At 51.6% G+C, this 21,772-nt stretch overlaps 1 protein-coding gene across 3 annotated transcripts; it reads right to left on the bottom strand.

Moving 5' to 3' along the window:
* Positions 1–815: 815 nt before the first annotated feature.
* Positions 816–16,885, bottom strand: RPAP1 (RNA polymerase II associated protein 1). Of its 3 annotated transcripts, none has more exons than XM_040620485.1 (25): positions 16,830–16,885; positions 15,797–16,053; positions 15,344–15,492; positions 14,982–15,071; positions 14,419–14,536; positions 13,365–13,586; positions 12,344–12,523; positions 11,231–11,346; positions 10,796–10,894; positions 9,840–9,941; positions 9,460–9,627; positions 9,018–9,203; positions 8,582–8,716; positions 8,306–8,476; positions 7,678–7,835; positions 7,056–7,214; positions 6,729–6,930; positions 6,186–6,295; positions 5,643–5,838; positions 5,272–5,424; positions 4,904–5,046; positions 3,575–4,331; positions 1,637–1,813; positions 1,436–1,495; positions 816–1,330 (listed from the first exon to the last, which is right to left on the bottom strand). In XM_040620485.1, the coding sequence occupies exons 2-25, from the start codon at positions 15,975–15,977 to the stop codon at positions 1,181–1,183; spliced, it is 4,182 nt and encodes a 1,393-aa protein (XP_040476419.1). In that variant the 5' UTR covers positions 15,978–16,053; positions 16,830–16,885; the 3' UTR covers positions 816–1,180. The 3 variants fall into 3 exon arrangements, with proteins under 3 accessions (XP_040476419.1, XP_040476420.1, XP_040476421.1); XM_040620486.1 differs by having other exon boundaries at positions 16,765–16,861; XM_040620487.1 differs by lacking the exons at positions 8,306–8,476; positions 8,582–8,716.
* Positions 16,886–21,772: the final 4,887 nt, after the last annotated feature.

The raw sequence follows: 21,772 nt of genomic DNA on the forward strand, positions 1-21,772 counted from the left end.
ATAAAATCTTAAAAAAAAAATTTAGACAAAGAACCTAAAAACACTACCTAAAGAGATGAACCAATGAACCAGAGTTCATGGTTTGATCACTCCTCCCCAGCACTTACCTTCACCACTAAAGTCCACAATGGAGGGGGAGTTGTAGGACAGCACTACAGACTGTTTGTGTCCAGCCCCACTTCACCCCCAGCCTAGCTCATATGCTGAACTCTAATGCCCAGTGTGAGGGTATTTGGAGGCAGGGCCTCTGGAAATTCATTAGGTCATGAGGGTTCCACCTTAATGGGTGGAATGTGTTAGTGTCTTTATAAAGAAGCCCCAGAGGGCTCCCATGAGCCTTCCACCACGTGAGGGCTGTCCACGAACCAGGAAGTGGGCCCTCACTGGAGACCAACTGTGCCTGCACCTTGATCTTGGACTTCCCAGCCTCCAGAACTTGTTTCTAAGCCACTCAGTCTATGCCATTCTGTTAAGCAGCCAAACAGATTAAGATAGACAGCTACCGCACAGTCTGGTTTTTGGTTTCTTCGTATCTCAGGATAGCAGTTAATGGACCATAAGGAGACAAGATGCTGACCCTAAGGATACTTATACTCCAAGTGGGCTACTGAGAGTCCTTTAAGAAGTACCCCTTCCCAAGAGCATTACCCTGGCCTGGCTCAACTCCAGAACTGGGACCCACATTTTAGTTGTCCCAGATGTGGACTCAGTTTCTACTTCCCTCATCTCTCACAGAAGTCCTGCTTCTCCCCTGAGATAATCCATCCTTCCACACCAGTCCTGAACTACCATGTCTGAAATCAGTCCAAATCAGATTCCCAGATTAAAAAAAATTTTATTTCAGTACACATCTATAGCATTCATACATCTTGGTCTGGGGCAGGGGAAGGAGAGATGTCCATAGTTTGTCTTGCCCCCAAAAGAGGGGTAAATAGTTAAGTCACCATCCACTCCCAGTACAGACTCTCAGAAGCCCCAGATCCTGAGCTTCAGATATCAGGATATAATGGTAGGGCTCACCCTGCTCCAAAAAAGCTCAAACGGCCTGCTCCCAGGAAGGCAAGCCTTCTGCTCCTTTGTCTCCTGTGCACCCTCAGGACACAGAATCCTTTTGTCTGGCCAGGCATGTGTGGGTGAACCCCAGGAGAGTGTATCCATGTCTTCATCTGTAGCAACTATACTAGGCCTCTGATACCCCATTTTGGAGCATCCCTGAGGTCACTCTCTGGAGGTACTGCTGACGCAGAGGGGGCAACTGGGGATACAGCTCAAAGCCTTCCGGGAGGGCAGAATTGGGGAGCTTATAGTGGAGAAGGTGCTGCCGGAGACCCTGCAAAAAGGGAAGAAACTTTATGCAGTAGGTACTGAGATCCTGTTGAGATCTGTCCCCCAAGACCTACTCTTACCCTCTCCTCCAGGATGTGCCCTGTCCTACCTCATCTGCCAGCAGCGAAGTTTTCTGCAGCAGCCTCCTGCGGGCAGCCTTTACCTCATCCTAGAGGCAGAACAGGGAGGGAGAGATGGCACTGGGCCAAGGGCTGACACCCATCACTGGCCTCATCCAACCCTCCTCTCCTCCCCCGCTCACCCAGAGGCAGTGTCTCTTCTTCCCTTTGGAGATGGGGATGTAACTTACTGTGCTCCTGGGGTCCTGGGAGAAGATGAAGCTGTTGACATGGGCCACAGCCACAGCATAGAGCACAGGGCACCAACGTGGACAGAGGGCACCAGTAACCAGGGCCCGGAAGTAGAGCTGAAGGAGGGCCAGGTTGTCTTCAGGAGGCTCTGTATAGCACTCCAAGGACACAGGCAACTGTGACAGGGGGAGCGAGACATGCTGAGGGTGAGGGTGGGAATGCGTATCACAGGACAACACGGTGGATACTTGATGGTCACCTGAACCAGATTTTGAGGGCAGAGATAAGGTCCCGGACAGACATCCAGTCCTGTCTGTCACAAGGACTGACGCTGAAGACTAAAGGGCTGGGAAGCAGGGGAAACTGGGAAATTGGGAAGCAGTAGTGAATTTCTACTGCCTACCAGTACTTGATTAATCTGTTTAAAATTAAAACTTTCAAAATGTCACATTCAATTGCTCAATTATATTATGAAACCTTTCAAAAGTTCATTTTCTTTAAGAGTAACACTCTCAAAAATCACTCTTTATTCCATGCAGGAATGATTCTGAGAGGGGCACCTGGCTGGCTCAGTCGGTACAGCATGCAACTCTTGATCTCAGGGTTGTGAGTTCGAGCCCCATGTTGGGTGTAGAGGTTACTTTAAAAAATAAAATCTTAAAAAAAAGAGAAATGATTATGAGAGAAAGAGGTAAAGTTTATACCCAGTGGTGTTTATCACAGTGTTACTTCAAACAGAAAATTAGAAACAACTGTCATGCCCGCCAAGGGGTTCTGATAAAAGGATGTCCCTATACAACGGATTATAATGTAACAAAAAATGTTGATTTCTTAGAATAGTGATTGAGACATGCTTATTATGTAATGTTAAATGAAAAAAACATTATGCAGCGATCCCAATTTTATAAAAATATATATGCACATATAAAGACTAAAAAAAAAGATAAATCAATGAAAACAGTTACTACTGGGCAGTGGGATTATGGATGACCATAATGTTCTTTTTAAATCTTTTTTTTTTTTTTAAAGTATTTATTTGAGAGAGAGGTAGAGAGAGAGCACACGAGAAGGGGGAGAGGCAGAGGGAGAAGCAGATTCCCCGCAGAGCTGGGAGCCCGATGTGGGGCTTGATCCCAGGGCCCAGAGATCATGACCCGAGCCGAAGACAGATGCTTAACCAACTGAGCCATCCAGGTGCCCCTATTCTTTTTAATTCTTAAAAATATTTTCTCTTTAGTTCTTTATATAAAATACTTACTTTATATACATATTAAATGCATTTATTAAAATATTTATATTTTAAACATACCAGAATAAGTTAGAGTGAAAATAAAAAACCAAATCTTAAAAAATAGTTAATTCTCATAGCTTACGTAAGTTTAACTCTTTAGCCTGCTTTTTGAGGCCCTCTAAGACTTTATTAGCCTTATTTCCAACAAGCTCCTAAACTGAAATCTGATGCCTCCCTCTTCGCACCCTGTTACATTCCCCGCCTCTGAGCTTTTGCTGATGGTGTTCCACCAGATACATACTGTTCTTCGTCCTCAACATCAGATTCTACCCAACCTTCAGTGCCCAAGTCAATCTCCATTTCCTCCCCCTTTCTCCTTATGGGAAGTCCACTTTGATCTTTTCCTTTCCTCAATCCTGAACTGACATCTAAAATGTGAATAACTTAGAACTATATTGGTTTTTACTACATCTCTTATCCAGACTGTAGCACTGAGCAATGAGTTGTGGCTTGCTAATAATAACCAATACATACTATATGCCAGATACCCTGTTAAACCCTTTTCATGGCTTCTCTTAATCTCCTCAAAATCCCCCAGAGGTAAGATAAGGAACCTGAGGACCACCAAAGCCCCCCACTGCTCAGGACTGTCCCCCAGGCCCAGTACAGGTAGGCTATGGCAGGCTCTGCTGGGCTGAGAAAGTACCTGGGTCAGAGGCAGGCCCAGAGCTCGCAAGGCTCCCACATGCTCCCCGAAGAGGGCGAGGCGCAAAGCGACGCTGAACCGGCGCTGTAGGGGAAGGAGAACCAGAGCTCCAAAGAGGTGGTCCCCGTAAGAGACGGCCTCAAAATGCTCCAGGAAGCTGGCATAGAGGTCAGGGAAAGACGCCAGGCCAGGAAGCGGGCAATCCAGCTTGAGGTCTCGCAGGACTTGAGGCTGGCAGAGCCGGGCCAGGAGGGCGGCCACCAGATGTTGTATTGGGGTCTCCCGGAACAGTTCACTGTCCACTAGGAACACACACATGAGCCGTGCCAGGCGGGCGGCGGGAGGCACGGCCCAGAGGGCCTGGGGGCGCCAGCTTTCCAAGACTAGCACCCACTGCAGAGCCCGCAGAGCTGTGCCTACAGTGTCAGCAGGAGGGAGCCCCGAGGGAGTGTCTGAGGCCTGGTGGTAGAGGTGGATCAGTGGCAGGAAAGGCCAGTCGGTGGGCAGCAGTGGCTCCTTAGGCAGAGGGAGCAGCAGGCCTGGGACTCGCTGGAGCTCCCCTCGGTACAAGGCCTGCGAGGCTAGCAGGCTGGCTCGGGCCAGTGAGCAGTGGGTCAGGTAGCAGCTGCGGATGCTGGGGAAGTCCTGGCAGGCCTGAGCCAGCAGAGCCCCTCGCCCACACCCTGAGTCCTTGCTGCTCCCTAAGGACAGCCGGTCAGAGAAGTCGGCTGCCTCTGGACCCCCTGATGCTCTTTCCCTGCAACAGAACCCAAAAGCCAAAAATGAGCGCTCGAACCACAGCACTCTGAACACCATGCCAGCTCTCTAGGGCTTCCCGGAGGTTCCTAGATCCAATCCTCCGTGTTCCCTAATCACTGTGTAGTCTGTGTAGCAGTCAAGAGGCTGGGCACTGGAGTCAGCTGCCTAGGGGCAGGCTGACAGGGGCTTCTCTGGGCTTCAGTTTCCTCGCAGTAAAATGGGGATAGCAATACCTATCTGACAGTACAGAGCAAAAACAACAGGAACACTTAAGAAGCGGCCAGGTACAGAGTAAGCACTCGGTCCGTGTTAGCTGTTACGTGTGTACAGTTAGTTTATACACCACTTCTTAGCCAGATGGTCACACGGAAATCTCACTGTAATTTTCCAGTGTGAATATCTTCATCCCCACTTTACTGATGACAAATGGAAGCTCTGACACAAAGAGCACAATCCATGGAAGAAAGGAGATTAAACTCAGGTCTCTTGGCTCCAAATTCGGCGGTGCTCCGTCACCAGCCACAGCAGCCTCTCAAAGGGCTAAGCTGATGTTACCAACCCTGAACTTACGGGAGGAACTCCAGACGGAATACACAGCTCAGCAGTAGCTCGTGGGCAAGGTGCTCACTTCCGGGCAGCAGTCGGCTCAGCAGGGCCAACACCATACTATGATGCAGGGCGGCGTTGATGGCCAGAACTGGCTGGGCTGTTGCCTACGAACAGGGAAGTGGGGGAGTTGGGCGGGGTGTGAGAGGGGACAGAGCAGAGAGATGTGAGGACACACGCAGAGAGGATAGCTGCACAGATCCTGGGTGTGTCTAGAGCGGAGGAGGATGTGCACGGACTGCCAGAAGCAGCACGGGTCCCCAGGCAGTTGGGGGGGGTTAACCGGAAGTGGGGGGAAAGGACAGCGGTCTGGGGGGTTGGGCTGTACCCACCACTCTCTGGGCCAGGATGAGTGCCAGATACTGCAGGTGGTACTCGTGGCGCAAGGCCCACGCAGAGAAGGGTGTAAGGTGTGGGGCAGCCACAGGAGCCAAACACTGGCGGAAATAGTTCTGGAGTCCGGGGGTGGCCAATACGGTAGCCAGCTGGAGAAAAGCAAACTTGTTCAGATCTGAAGGTGACTTTGATCTTTTCTGGGGTTCCTCAGGTGGCTGCCCCCACCCCCGGCCAACTCATAGAAATGGGGGCTGGCAGGAGAGACCTCCCTTCCCCAACAGGCACCTTTTGTTCCATCTTGCCCCTCCGCGCCCTCCACCATCCCTCTCATCCCCGCCTGAGCCCTAACCAGGCGCCTAGGTCTCACCTGGTCACATAGCCCCTTGTGGATCCGGGCCAAGGTGTTGAAAAGAGAGAGAAGGGCAGTGAGGAACGGGAACGGTGAGGCTGAGCCAGCCAGACTGAGAGAGGGGCAGCCTCCTGTGCTGCCCAGGGACACGAGGCTGGGGAGAGCTTCAGGGGCCCGAACACAGAACTGAGGGTTGCAGAGAGGGGAGCAGCTCCTGGAGGCAGAATGAAGACTCTGAGCAGGGCTCTGGTCTGATGTATGCCAGGCGGGAAAAGAGCTGCTTGGTCTGCGACCGAGGCCGGCAGGAACCGGGCTATGTGGACCACTACCCACGTTCCTCAGAGCCCTCAAGTGCTGCCGGCTAGCGATTCAGGTTTCCTTCTGGCTGAGAGGCTCTACTCAGGATGGACGAGGGAGCTAGACCTAGGAGTCCCACGGGGAGAGAAACTGCCTCCGCCCTCCTGCCCCCCCGCCCACGCACACACACACACACACACACACGCGCACACACACACCACACACACACACACACACACACACACACACACACGCAGGACGTACCCAAGGGAATCCCACAGGCTGCCCAGAGTGGGTGTGCGCAGCAGGGGCAGCAGCAGGCTCTCCGACAGGCGCTCCGTATCCTGAAGCCAATCCCCTGGGCACAGGCTTGGCTGGAGGACCAAGGGGCTCACTGAGCTGATAGCCCGACACCCATTCTCCTAGACCCTGGGTCCCCAGGCCAAGCCCATTACTCTAAGAGCCCAAGAATCAGTGTTTGGAGGCTTCTGCCTTCTGACCCTCTGGAGAGAGAAAAGACCCCGAGGTTGCCCTGACACCCACTGTCCTCAGAGCATGAAGGCTCCAGGGAGACAGAGCTGCTGCTTGGCGGTCTCTGGTCCCCACCAATACAGCTCCTTGGCAGCCCCAATAGATGTGGAGGGGGGAAAAAGGAAGAAAGGTGGGAGGGAAAAGGCAGAGAGTAGGAAAAAGTGGAATATGGAGGTAGGGGCGGAGAAGTGGAAACGGAGAGGGAGAGAGAGGGTGGTATGTGAAGAGGGAGGCAGGCATGCAGGGCACAGAGGAAGGCAGGCAGGCCACATTCACCTGCTGGCTCCAGGCCTGGTAGTACGCATCCAGGAAGAGCAGGCAGGCAGTGGGCACGGGGCCCAAGGCCTGCCACATCTCAGGTCTGGGCAGCAACTTCAAGGTCTGTCTTAGACAGGGCTCCACAAGAGGCTGGAGGCCGGACACCTGTGTCCAAGTGATCGAGGAAGGGGTGGCCGACACACTGGCCCCAGCACCGTCACTACAGGAGTGCCAGAAGGGGTCACAGTGAAGGTCTGGCTGCCTCGACACTCCCATAAGCTCTACCCACCCGCTCTCTCTGGAGGAGCGCTTCTGCCTGTTCTGAAGCTCAGAGCTATAACCCACCTGCTGGGCTCAGGGGCGGTGCTGCTGGCGGCCAGGGTCAGGTGGGCGAGGAGAGTGAGCAAGGAGGCTATCCGCTGCAATGACAGGGGCCGAGGGGGCTGCATGCTGAGCTCCTCCGGCACAGCCTGCAGGGCTCGCATCAGCACTGGGTACAGCTCCCTGGGGGAGAACAATTACTGTCTTTCAGTGTACGAAGACCCTGGATGTGGAGACAGAAGACACAAGGCAGGGCGCTGCCCCAGGGATCTGCAGTCTGGTCAGGGAAGCTCGGGAGGGAGAGGCCCCAGGGCTGGGCACTCTTAGAAGGCTTCAGAGGGAAGGAAGGCTGGGGGCTGAAGGGAAGGAGGTAGACTTTCCAGGCTTCCTCCCAACAGGGGATTTAAACTGGATTTCACCAAGCTACTAAGACTGTGGTGCACAGAATGTGGTTACCTCAGCTTTGTTCTACTGCCCCCCGGCTAGTCCTGGCCCCCAGGCTGTCTTCATTCCTCCCAGAATCCCCTCCTCCTCATTCTCAGCCTCCCTCGGAGCTGGACACCTTGAGCAAGGCTGAGTCATCAGATTAGGCCCCAGTGCAGAACTGGAGGGGTCTCCAAGGGAGCCGACTCCCGTGTCTCCTCACCTGTAAAGGTCAGCACCCTGGCCATAGGAGGCGGCCACAGCCCATAGACGGAAGGCCTCGGTGCTCAGCGTCTCGGCTTCCTCTGGGGGCAAGGCCATTTCCTGGGGAGCCTCTGCTATAAAGCGGCACAGGCGGCTCCGGAGATCGAAGCTGCTCAGCTGGGGTGAGAGGGCGGAGTGTGGGCCTACCATTCAGCTGGGGGCCCAAGCGGCCCCAGGTTCTCTCTCTGTGTCAGCCCTGTTCCAGGCCCCTCTCGTGCCACAGGGTCTTAGCTGTGGACCAGGATGAAACTACCTCATCCAACCCTCCCTCCCCTCCTTCTTTTTAGCAAGCACTTGCTAGGAACCTTCTCTAGGGCGACATGGCTCTGGATGATGGCTGCCCATCTCTATGTGGCTCTTCTGGTCTGGGTCCAGGGAAGAGGGAGCCCTCCCTTCAGGTAACGAAAGCATAGTAGGCCTATAGGGTACACTAGACTCTAGGTGACTAGGTTCCTGGCTGGTTGTTCCTGGTGCAGAGAGGAAGAGGAAGATGGCATGAGCCAGTTACCCAGAGTCCAGACGCCAAGCTTAGTCCCCAGCCCAGCCCTGTTGTGAGCCCCTCCTCCCTGGATCTTTGTCCTGCTCACCAGCCGGGCAGCAATGTTCCTACCAGCCGAGGCCAGGACACGAAGTAGTTTCATGGCAATGGCACAGGGAACTTTGTGTAGACTGGGGGCAGGCCCCACCCCCATGGGGGACCAGCTAGTGGGCAGGAACTCTCGAACCACGGTCTCTATTAGCCGTGGGCACTCTAGGACCTGTCAGGGGACAGGAAGAAAAGGGAGGCAGGGAGGCTGAGGGTCAGACCCAGGCCCAGCTAGGCTCTTTGCCCAGTCCTTGCCTGCTTCCCTTCTCTTTCTCACCCTTGTGGCTGACTCCAGGGAATGCCGGGCCAGACGGATGAGCACAGCCAGGATGTCAAGGACCACAGAAGGTGCTGGGCAGGTTACCTCTAACACGTAGCGCAGCCGAGGCAGCAGGTTGGTAGCCAGAAGCCCCTGGTGATCAGACAGGTAAACCCAGTGCCAAATGCAGCTGGGCCCCAGGCCTTGATGACCCTTCTTGCCTAAGATGTGCTTGCCCTATGGGGGCGCTGCGGTGGCACGGTCGGTTGAGCGTCGACTCTTGATTTCGGCTCAGGTCCTATCTCAGGGTTGTGGGATCGAGCCCATTTGGCTTGGCACTGGGCATGGAGCCTGCTTGGATTCTCTCTCTCTCTCTGCACCCCCCCCCCAACCCCAAAAAGGTGTGCTTGCCCTCAAGGTCGTGGAACAGATGCAGCTGCCCCAGCATCTGTACCTTGATGACGTCACATCGAGCCAGGTCAGATGGAGGCCGGTTTCCTTCCTCAGAGCTCTTCCTTTTTGCTTTCTCTACTGGAGGCTCTTCATCTTCATCCTCATCGTCTTCCTTGTCTTCCTGGCTGGGCATCAGAGGAAACACCAAAGCTCCATGATACCAGGAGAAGGTGCCGTCGAGGAGCTCCTGCCATAGGGAAGAGAAGGGGGTGGGAAGAAGAGGAAGGGGGCAGGCCTCAAAAGAGGGTCTAGCAGTAGTCAGCAGAAGCCACGCACCAAGAACAGAAAGGCAAGGCTGCTGGGCTTTGGGGCTCTTAGGAGAAGATGGTGACGCTGCCATCCCATTCTCTGCTCTGCCCGGCAAAGCCATTGCAGTGACAGTGTGCCCGGCAGCAGGGGTAGGGAGCCTGGTGCCTCAAAGCCCCATTTCTATCCCTGCGTACCTCATCTCCGGGAGCCACCAGCAGAGCCCAAAGAGCCCGGACGGCAGCTGCAATGACCCCATCCACTCTGTCATCCAGGGAGAAGCGCAGCAGGAAGAGGAAACCAGCATCCAAAAGGAGGCGCAAGACACTGCCCACTAGTCGGTCCCCAAACTCACCGGCCTGGGCCTTGGGGGCAGGGGAAAACCTTGCTGAAGATGTTGAAGTTACAGTCCTTGTCCTAAACCCTTCACTTGCCCAGCTATGACCCTGGGTTTGTCCCATTCCCAGTCTGCCCCAGAGGGAGCTGCTGTATGGGCTCCTGGGCTAGGAGGTGGGGAAGTCTGAGGTCGGGGGGTGAGGTATGGGGGCAGGCAGGACCGGGCCAGCAGTGCACTCACCCTGCCGATGACCTGGGCCAACACGTGCAGTGCTAATGCTCTCTGCTGGGACACCTGGCTGCGCGTGAGGTGGAAGAGTTCCTGCAGGGAGTACCCTGCTCTCTGGGGCAGGGACAAGAAGTCAGTAGGAGCCAACACACAAGGCAGCACCCCCCAACCAATACACAGAAACCCCAATACTCCAGGCACTGAGTCAGTTGTCAAGGGGAAGGCAAAATTAAGTAAGTGGTATCTCTTGCCTCTTCTCTCCGTGGATCCTCAAACTGGTAAAGAAGATAAGATTTGGTCACACAAGTGACCATGGCATAAAGCAGACGGGGAGGACTGCGGTAATCCGTGTTTAACTTGCAATAAGAGAATAGGAGAGAGAGAGAAAAGGGGGACCTGGAAAAGTGATGTGGTCTCAGCAGGTGGGTGGAGCTTCCGTGGCCTGAGGAACTAAGTCTGGAGGTCCTTGAGCGCACGCTGTATGCGGGGAGAGAGCACAAGGTGGTGCGGCAGGAGTGAGGAGGCAGAGCTAGAGAGTCAGCAGGGAGAGACTGTCGAAGGCCTGTCTCACCAGGCTAAGGAGCCAAGACTATTCTGTGAGCAGAAGGGAGCCAGAAACTTTCCAAGGCAAGGCGCGGCCTGGGCTGGGCCAGACGGAATCAGTATGGCAGTCCCATGAGGGATGGATGGGAAGACATGGCGACTGAACAGAGAAGAGGGAGCAAGCCTCTTCTCTAGAAAGCACCAGGGGAGGTGATAGACATAAAACTGGCAAGTTCAGGCAACTGACTGGAATGTGAAGGAACGAGGAGAAACATTTTGAGCCTAAGAACCTATGGACGGCAAGGCCATAAAATAGAATCGGCTACACAGAAGGTCCAAGGCAACTGACCAGAGGTCCTCTTCCATACGGTTGATAAAAGCACTTGCTGAGAACTGCCCAGTCCTCCCTGGGCCCCATGCCTCACCTCTGCCTCTTCTCCATGGTGGTGCAGGCCCAGATGGGTGGGCAGGTCCACATCGGGGGCCAGTAGCTCTCCCTGAAGATTAAATCGGGCCTGCATCCTCTAATGGGAACAGAAAGAAGGCTGCGGACACAGCAACGTCCCTACAACCCACTCCTCACCTTTCATCCCAGGCCTTCGGTCCTGACTCTACTGGAGTGGAAATGGAACTCCCTTGGCCCCAGGGGCCACGCAGGGTGATGGGGAGAGGAGGAGGAGTGCAAAGGAGAAATGTTTCTCAAGCTCCAGGGAAGAAAAGGGCCTGAGTTCGGGTGCAAGAGCATGGGAGAGAGGGGACAGGGGGAGGTGGACAACCGATGTGGTCTCAGTGGGTGGGATGAGCTTCCACGGCCACTCACAGCTCGCTCCACCCCTTGTAGGCCAGCTGGCCCTCCTCACCTCCTGTGTCCTCTGCCTCCGCAGCGGAGGCAGATCCTGGGTCCAGTGGAGTTTCTCCAGCTCCATAGTGTCCATGTGCACCCATTCTTTGTGGGGGGTAACAGGCAGTGCCAGAGCTAGGAAGATGGAAGCAGAGCAGTATTCTCTAAGGAGCTCAGCTCACTGATCCCCTGGGGTCCCAGCCATTACCCCGCAGCTGCCATATCCACCTCTGCCTAAGGGTCTGGCAGCCTCTGCCTTTAGCTAGAATTAAGTGGCATAGCCCAGGGGCTGCAACTCCTGGGAACTGGGCGAATATCTCAGATATGGTAGAACACACCCAGTCCTGGGTTCTAGCCCGATGCGGACCCCAAGTACTTGCTGGGAGGGGCAGGAGAAAGAGGAGGAGATAAAGAAGAGGAGAGAGAGGGAGCAGAGGCGGAAGGGAGGACCATATATATCAGGGAAAACACAGTTCTCCATTGCCTAGTACTGACCTTCTAAAGAAGCAGGGGAGTGGGGCAATGAGGGGCAGCGATCCTGCTTCTGCGGGCCAAGACACAGAAACACACATCGGGGACATCCTCCTTCTTCTCCCCCGACCCCCACCTGACCCGCTCAGCTGGCCTGGAGCTGAGGGGCAGGAGGTTCCTGGCTTTCATAATCCAATTTATTCTTTTGTTAATCACTAATAAAATAATCCAGGTCCTGGGAAATGAGAGCTCTCACTGGCCTCTCTGCTTTAGGTCTGGCATGTTCGTAAGACCTGCGTCAGCCTCTCCTACCCTCGCCCTGGCATCTCCCCCTCAACACGGACAGCAGAGGCAGAGAACTGTGGGGTGGGCAGAGCCGGAGGGTGGAGATGATCTGCTGGGGGAGGGTTCAGCCGTCACATCCTGCTGCCACTTACCAGGAAAGAGGGAAAAGGAGCAGTAACAGGACAAGAAAACAGGAAGCATATGCAGGAGGAACATACATATCAGCAAATGAAGAATGACTTCCAGACAATAATGAAGATTAATGTTAGATGTCCAAGGACAGACAAGATTCTCTCTTTTCCCATCTGCCAGGCCTAGGAGAAGGGATACTTTCCTCTACTTTTATTCCCCCAAAGATGTCCCCCTTCCTCCAAACCTGGGGCTCCTGGATCTGGATCATCTTCCTGCCTGGGCTCACTTGCAGAAGTGGGCACAACGGGTTCCTCTCCAGTGACCTCAGCAGAGTGTCTTCCTGGCCCCTGCTCCTCTGTGGCCTTCTCTCCCGCTTGCTCATGGGTGCGGCCGTGAGACCTCAAGAAGGCAACCAAGTTGGGATCTAGAGGAGAGGATGGAAGGGAGAGTGGGCGGTGGCAGATCCCCCCCGCCCCCAGGCTCGTGTAGACCAAGGCCAGGACAAGCCCCTTCCCACCTCTGGCCTGAGCCCCCTGGGCTCTCCTGGGGCCTCGATGACCCACACCTGTCACTAGGACCTGCCCACCCACCCTTCTCTCCATGCTTCACAGTCCCCTGGCCCACGCAGGTTCCTGCCCATCCCTGTGCTTGGCTCCAGGTCAGAGGCCCAAAGGAAGTGGCTGTGGAATAAATGAATGAAAGCTGACCAGGGCCAAAGAGAAGACATTTAGGGGAACAGTTTCTCTCACTTTCAGCTCATTTATTTATGCACAAATATTTCCTGGAACCTAATCTACGTTATGCTCTATAAAGGTGCTAGGTATACAATCTGGGACAAGACTGACTTGGTGCTACTGCTATGAGGGATGGCATGGTAGAGCGTCATATACAGAACATGTCACAGCTGTTCTAGAGACAGCTCAGCTGTAATACAGCACACGTTACCCTAGAGCAGTGCAGCATACACGATGTAGTGGTTGACAGCAGGGCCTGTCAGACCCGACAGACCTGGGTTTACATCTCACCCATGTTCTTTACCAGCCACATGACCTGTGGGAGAATTTCTTCAAGTTTTGAGACTCAGTTTTTTTTTTTCCTAAGTAAATGAAGCTAGTACTACCTACCGTATAGGGACTGTTTGAGGACAGGATGAAATAATGCATTCAAACACTCAGCAAAAGGCCTGGCCCTCGCATTAAGCCTTCCTCGGTAAGTGGCAATCCCTTCCGAGCCCAGGCTCAGCAGGAAAGCCAGCCATGCCATACCGAGCTGGGCCAGCAACCGCTGCTGCTCCTGCAGGATCTCCTCAGGAGCCATGGTTTGCAGTTTTGCTATGTTCTCTTCATGGATGGTCTGGGCTTCCTGCTCAGCATCCTGGCTCCTGAGCCCCTTCCCTGTGACCAGATGGGGTCCCTGGAAGCCGCAGCTGCCCCATAGAAGCTGGCCGCCCTGCTCCCGAGGTGTGAGTGCCTCACAGGATGCAGCACCTGGAAGAAGTGTATCATCAGTTTCATCGCCTCGCCTCAGCTGGGCCTTCTGGCCCTCTTCCCTAATCCCATTAGCGCTGGAGACAGATGAAGGCCCCAGAGATTTCCCGGACACAGAGTGGAGACACTCCCCCCACGCCCCCCACCGTAACACAAACACAGGTTGGACTGGGTGGCGACCTCTCCACTCATTTTTCCCCTTTCTGAGGGATGTTTCCTTAAGAAACATCTTACTTTTTTTTTTTTTTTTAAGATTTTATTTATTTATTTGACAGAGATAGAGACAGCCAGCAAGAGAGGGAACACAGCAGGGGGAGTGGGAGAGGAAGAAGCAGGCTCCCAGCGGGGGACCTGATGTGGGGCTCGATCCCATAATGCCAGGATCACGCCCTGAGCTGAAGGCAGATGCTTAACAACAGAGCCACCCGGGCGCCCCAGAAACATCCTACTTTCTGACTCTTCTCTTGGATGTCCAGGTAGCTGTCTGCCTCCAGAAGTCCACCCCCAGCTTTTCTGCTAATAATTTGCATCATTCAAGCAATCTTGGTCTACATCTTTATTTTACAGTCTCTGCAGGACACCTCTGTCTTCTTCTTTTCTCCTAGGGTCAACTAACGACCTGCATTCTCCCTGCACCTAAGACCCAGATGTAGACCCAAGCCAGCCGTACTCAATACTGTAAGTGGGGAAAAGGGACAGCTTCCTCTTTAGATGGCTCAAATGCCATTTAAATATGCTTTCATATTTGACGCCAGGAAGACATATACCCCAATGTGACTCTATGATTGTGTATTACAAAGGCTGAGCCCAACTCTCTTCAACCCCAGCTTACGCTCTGGTGGATCCAGGGTAGACACAACTTCTCTAACTGGTGGGACCCTGGCTTCAGATGCTCTCTTTGCTGCAATTTCTTGGGCAAAGATGCTTCTCTTACCAGATGTTGAATTCCCCTATGGGGCAAAAAGAAAACTCAGGTGACTGATGCTCACTACCCCATTCTCTTCTCACTTACACCGGAACGAAGAGATAAAAGGGACTTGATTAATCTCTAAGGGTCACAACTCTCATCCTCAGAAAAAACAGGGCTCTATAGGAGGACAGGTCTTGAAGTCAGACAAATTTGGGTTGGATTTCTGGTTCTTCTATCTATTAGATGTGTGGTGTTGGACAAGTTACTTATCTTTTCAGGGTCTCAGTTTACTCATCTGAAAAATGGAGACGATAATACCTACTTTACACGGTTGTTATGAGAATTAAGTAATGTGTATAAAGTGCTTAGCATGGCGCTGCCTTAATAAGAGAATTGCTTATCATTATTCAGATTATCTGCCTGAGGAAGATGCACTGTGAGGCTCACCTGATGTCTCCCAAGTACCATCTGAGCACCTTGCCTACCTGTCTCTCCTGTGAGCGATGGAACACAGGAGGGAAAGCAACACCACTGGGCACAGGCAGATTCACTGTCACTGAACTTGTATCTCGTTCCTGCAGCAACAAAGCACAAAGTAGTGAAGATTTCCCCAGACTGGACACTATCCCACTAGCCCCAATTCTGTATGACTAGAATCTCTCTCTAGGGAGTCATGAACCCACCTTGCTTCTTTGCACACAGTGCTTCTAAAGCAGCCCCAAACTGACTGCGGGGGAATAAAGTCCCACCTTTCTGAAGCACCCTCTACTCCTATCCCTCACTACCCCCCCCCAATATTCTTGCTGCCCCAGGATGCCTCGTCCCACTCAACCAGGGTGAGACGCACAATAATCTTAGTCAAGACAGCAGTGATGTGCTGATCATGCCTGTTCAGCCTCTCTTCAGGGTCCTCATGTTCAGGCAGGGGGCAGCCAAGGCTGGGTCTAGCTCTCTTCGGGGGAGCAGGAACCAAAGCTGGGGGCGAATCTGGGAGATCTGAGAAAGGAAAAAACCTAGATGTGAGGATACTCATTCCTTCCCAGGAAGAGAATGAGGGCAGGGGGGAATCAAAGAAAGAAAGGCAGCTGCTGTGGGGCCCTGGCTCAAGCTGTGTCACCTTGGGGAAGATATTTAACTCTGTGAACCTCAGTTTCTTCAAGTGTAAAATGGGGCTGCAGCAACAGAGGCTATACAGTGTCTGAAATAACGATGGAGGAAAATCCAGCCCCATCAGGAAGAGGAAGAGGACCCTGAGGCCATACCCTCTCTCTTTCTCAGCCTCACACCCACAGCTACTCACTGTCCAGTGTTACCACATCCCGACGATCCTGCAGCAGAGGCTGGTCCAGGTTAGTGTTGCCACCTCCCCTATTTCCTTTCTTCACCAGTTGTACTGCTGGGACTGCACCAGTTGCAAGAAACTGACTCTGGAAGCGCAGCAGGTCCACCTCCGACTCCCCTGGCTTTGGTCTTGACAGCATCTCGACACTCCAGCTGCCCTTCTGGTGCAATTCCTTCCAGCACTGCTTTGGTGTGGGGGTCCCCTCTCATTCAACCCTACAAACAATGAAGCTCATAGGCCCTCTGCAGCTGAACCCTGATGCTCTTTATTGTGCATCAGAAAAGACAGTTCTTAGGTTCACATCAACTCATTCCTTCTCATGCATACCTTATTACCATTCCCTCCCTATTTAGCCCTCCTTGATGTCATCAGCCTAAGAATATTTACTGCCAACTCAAGATTGTTTACAATCTGGATGATAAAAAGTCTCAGGAACAACTGTGGGAAAAAATAACATCAGGAGCCAGGCAGATAGGGAGTCATGATTCTGTATCAAACTGGAGAGCATATGCCTGGCCCAAAGGTGTTCGAATTATTAAAACAAAACAAAAAACAAAAAAACCTCGGACTATACAAGATCAACATATAAAAATCATCTGTATTTCTACACACCAGCAAAAAGAACAATCAGAAAATGAAATTAAGAAAACAATGTCACTTACAATCACATCAAAAAGAGCAAAACACTAGGAATAAATTTCACCAAAGAAGTACAAGACTTGTACACTGTCGGGCCGACAACTGCCTCTAGGGCTCTGCGGTCACGGACATTTGTGGACCACCCGAATCAACAGAGAAATCACCGAGTCTCAGCTTATGCAGCCTGCGGATGGAGGGCCGTGGCCGGTTTCTCCACACCGAAGAGGCCGCGGCCACTCCAGCGTAGAGCAGACACTCGGGGAGGCTCCCACAAAGGAACTGCATACCCTGTACCAGAGCCCTCCGCTGGAGAACTCCGAAGTCCGTCCCTCCAGCGCAGTCCCTGACTTACTCTAGGACCGCCTGGGCGCCGCCATCTTGCCCCGCAAGGGCCGCGCTTCCGCCGCCACCGGATTCAAGCTTCCGCCCCGCAGCCGGTCCCCGCCTCTCCCTGGTCTGGCTCCACCCGCTCTAGGGTTTGCCCGCTAGGCGCCAGGACACACGCCCCCCTTTTTTAAAAACTTGATTTATTGGAGTAATCTCGACGTTCTATGTGGGGCCCTAGCTCCACCCCGAGATGGAGAGTAGCGTGCTCTTCCGAGTGAGCCAGCCAGGTGCCCCTGCACTCGGGACCCTTGAGCGCGAAGATACTCGGCTAGCCCTGCCCTACCCCAGCATGTTAGCTCTATGCTGACACTCAAAACACTCATCCTTCGGGTGTACAGCAGGCACAGGCCCTTCTGCACATACGACACCCGTGACAGAGGCAAAGTGTACTTCAGACGCTTCTCTGCACTCACCAGCCCTGATAATCCCATCCTAAACCCAGCACCCAAGCTCGTGGGCAGCACCCAGAAACCTGCACACACCAAGGTGACCTCCCCACTGCGTTTATGGGTGAGCAAGAAGGTAAGCATGTAAAAGGAAAGGCGCGGCTTAAGTAAGAAACTCTGTAGGAATGGCAGTGGTGAGAAGAGAGAAGAAAACAGTCTCATTACCCACAGGGTGATCACCTTCGTGAGCGTCCTGCCTTTGGCCAAGCAAGTGCCTTTTCTGGGAAATCCTCCTTTTCTTCTCCCCCCCCCCCCCCCAAAGTCTTTCTCTTCCTTTAAGGCCTAGCTGGAGTGAATTCTAAATCCTCTGCTAACCAGGCCTATTCACTGAACTTTTCCCTGGAATCTTCCACTGTACCACTTGTGTGCCTTGTTGGGAATGCACTGCCAATTATCAACCATCGCTGGTCACCTTTCACAAGCATATGTGCTGTTCCCTTGAATAGACTGTGAGTTCCCTGGGGGCACGAGGCCTTTTTTTTTTTTTTTTTTTTTTTTTTTTTTTTTTTGCATCCACAGTGCTCAGCACCCAGCATATTGCCGTGAATTTAGGATCTTATTAAATCATCGCTTCACTGAAGGCCATCTTAGGGCAGCCAGTGTTACTTAGTCCATTGGTTCTCAAACTTGAGCAGGCATCGGAGTCACCTTGAGTCCACATTACTGGGCCTCACCCTCAAGATCTTGTTTCTGATTCAGCAGGTCTTGGACAGGATCCAAGAATTTGCATTTCTAAAATGTTTCCAGGTATTCTGTAGGATCCTTCTTTAGTTCTCTTGGTCTCAACTGCAGCAGTAAATTTCAGCTACTAGGCTTTAGCCATGCTTGGGGTCCAAAATAGTATTGGAGCTGGTCTGAAGTTGTGGGGAGTGAGGGAGGGGAACTGGAGTTAGAAATGCTGGAAGAATGGTAGTAGAAAATCATTGTTTGCAACCACTAATGAAATAATTGCTTCAGGCTGATCACCAATGACTGATAAAACTATTAGGTGAAAGGTTGATGAGGATTTTATCTATGATGGATCAGGTTGCCAGATTATGAACATCACTAAAAGTGAGACAACTAGACGTAATGTGCTCCTGATTTGATGCAATTGGATGTACAAAACACTTCCCAAGAGACCTTTTTTTTTTTTAAAGATTTTATTTATTTATTTGACAGAGATAGAGACAGCCAGCGAGAGAGGGAACACAAGCAGGGGGAGTGGGAGAGGAAGAAGCAGGCTCATAGCGGAGGAGCCTGATGTGGGGCTCGATCCCATAACGCCGGGATCACGCCCTGAGCTGAAGGCGGACGCTTAACCGCTGTGCCACCCAGGCACCCCTCCAAGAAACCTTTATGCCAAAAAAATAAACTTGAATCTAGTGAAAGATCTAGATCTACCGAGCTACAGAAAAATGGGTGGTAGAGGAACACGTTAAATGGCAGCACAAGAATACAATTAACCAAACCCAAATTGTGGAAAATTCTACAAATGACCTAGTTTCTTCTATAAATTTCATGTCCTGGAGAGAAGGGGTACCTTTTTTAGATTTACGAATACATGAGAGACTATCAATTAAGTATATGGTCCTTGTTTGGATCTTGATTCAAACAAACCTAATGTAAGAAGACGTTTTTTGAGACTGTTGGGGAAAAAACTAAACACAAACTGGGTTTTATATTAAGGATTTTAAAAAAAATTATTGGGTATGGATTTTTTTTAATGAACTTTATTTTGGAGTTGTTTTAAGATTTTATTTATTTATTTATTTATTTATTTATTTATTTTTAAAGATTTTATTTATTTATTTGAGAGAGAGAGAGAGAGAGATAGAACATGAGCCAGGGGGAGGGGTAGAGGGAGGGAAAGGGAGAAGCAGACTCCCCTCTGAGCAGGGAGCTGGATGCTGGCTTGATCCAGGACCCTGTGATCATGACCTGAGCCTAGGGCAGACACTTAACTAACTGAGCCACTTCAGGCGCCCATTTATTTACTTATTTTTTAGATGTAATCTCTATGCCTCAATCTGGGGCTCAAATTCAGGACCTCAAGATCAAGAATCACATGCTTCACTGACTGAGCCAGTCAGGAGCCCCTAGAATGGTTTTAGATTTACAGAAAAATTACAGATTTTCCATTTACCCCAAACAGAGTTTCCCCATTTCTTAAAAAGATTTATTTATTTATTTATCTATCTATCTATCTATTTATTTATTTATTTATTTTTTATAGAAAGGGTGGGGGGAGAGGAGAGGTAGAGGGAGAAGGAGAGAGAGAATCCCAAGCAGCCCCATGCCCAGAGCAGACTCTGACACAGGGCTCAGTCCCACAACCCTGAGGTCATGACCTGGGCCAAAATCAGGAGTCAGATGCTCAACTAACTGAGCCACCCTGGCACCCCAAATACTTTATGTTTAAGTAATCTCTCTCTATGCCCAATGTGGGGCTCAAACCCACAACCCCAAGATCAAGAGTCACCCGCTCCACTGACTGAGCTGGCCAGCCACCCCCCATTTTTTCTTAAAGATTTTATTTATTTATTTATTTGAGAGAGAGAGAAAGAGGGCACAAGCCCGGGGGGTGGGGACAGGGAGAGGCAGAGAGAGAAGCAGACTCCCCACTGTGCAGGGAGGCAGATGTGGGGCTCGTTTCCAGGACTCTGGGATCATGACCTGAGCTGCAGGAGACGCTTAACTGACTGAACCACCCAGGTGCACCTTTTTTTTTGTTTATTTTTTTGTTAAGTATATTGCATGGTAGAGTACAAAGCTCCTGAAGAGGGAGGGGACCTAAGAGGGTTGCATTTGCCCCCCATTTTTTAAAAAAGTTTATTTATTTAAGTAATCTCTACATCCAAAGTGGGGCTTAAACCCACAACCCTGAGATCAAGAGTCACATGCTCTTCGGACTGAGCCAGCCAGGCACCGCCCTCCCTTTTTTTTTTTTTCCCCCGCCCTCCCATTTTTTAAAGTAAGCTCTACGCCTGATATGGGGCTTGAACTCAGGACCCTGAGATCAAGAATCACATGCTCAACCTACTGAGCCAGCCAGGTGCCCCAGTTCCCCTGTTTTTAACATCTAACACTAACACGGTACATGTGTTAGAATTAATGAACCCACGTGCCTGGATGAAAGCCTGCTTGAGATTCTCTCTCTCTTCCTCTGCCCCTCCCACTGCTTGTGTGCGCACGCACCTGCGTGTATGTGTGTATGTGTGTGTTTGTGTGTGTACTCGAGCTCCTAAGATTTGCTTTTAAAAACTCTAGGAAGAGGTACCTGAGTGGCTCAGTTGATTAAGCATCTGCCGTCAACTCAGGTCATGATCCCAGGGTCCTGGAATTGAGCCCCACATCGGCCTCCCTACTCCGCAGAGAGTCTGCTTCTCCCTCTCACTCTCCGTCTCTTCTCTCCCTCTCTCACTCACTCTCTCTCTCTCTCACACACATTAGTAAATAAATAAAATAAACATAAAAAGTCTAGGAAAACACAAAAAAATGGGACAATAGAAAACAATTAGCTAAGATAATCATTGAAGTAGAGTGATAGATATACTGGGGATTCATTATACTTTTCTCTCTGCTTTTGTTTAAAATATTTAATAATAGGGGCGCCTGGGTGGCTTAGCCGTTAAGTGTTTGCCTTTGGCTCAGGTCATGATCCCAGGGTCCTGGGATAGAGCCCCGCCTTGGGCTCCCTGCTTGGTGGGAAGCCTGCTTCTCCCTCTCACACTCTCCTTGCTTGTGTTCCCTCTCTCGATGTCTCTCTCTGTCAAATAAATAAATAAAATCTTTAAAAAAATTTTTTTAAATAAAATATTTAATAATAAAAAGTTTTTTAGGGGCAGCTGAGTCGATTAAGCACCCAACTCTTTTTTTTTTTTGAAGATTTTATTTATTTGACAGAGAGAGACAGCCAGTGAGAGAGGGAATACAAGTGGGGGGAGTGGGAGAGGAAGAAGCAGGCTCCCAGCGGAGGAGCCTGATGCGGGGCTCCATCCCAAGACTCTGGGATCACACCCTGAGCCTAAGGCAGACACTTAAAGACTGAGCCACCCAGGTGCCCCAGGCATCCAACTCTTTTTTTTTTTTTTTTTAAGATTTTATTTATTTATTTGACAGAGATAGAGACAGCCAGCGAGAGAGGGAACACAAGCAGGGGGAGTGGGAGAGGAAGAAGCAGGCTCATAGCAGAGGAGCCTGATGTGGGGCTCGATCCCACAACGCCGGGATCACGCCCTGAGCCGAAGGCAGATGCTTAACCGCTGTGCCACCCAGGCCCCAGGCACCCCCGAGGCATCCAACTCTTGATCTCAGCTCAGGTCTTGACCTCAGGGTCGTGAGTTCAAGCTCCATGTTGGGCTCCATACCCAGTGTGGAGCCTACTTAAAAAAAAATAAATTAAAAAAAAAAAAGAACCAGAAAAGCATCACTTGCCAGGCTCTAAAAAGGGTCAAAAAGAGAAACACAGACAGCTGGATAT

The sequence above is a fragment of the Ursus maritimus genome, unplaced genomic scaffold (genome assembly GCF_017311325.1).
Source record: "Ursus maritimus isolate PB19 unplaced genomic scaffold, ASM1731132v1 scaffold_35, whole genome shotgun sequence".
NCBI lineage: Eukaryota > Metazoa > Chordata > Mammalia > Carnivora > Ursidae > Ursus > Ursus maritimus.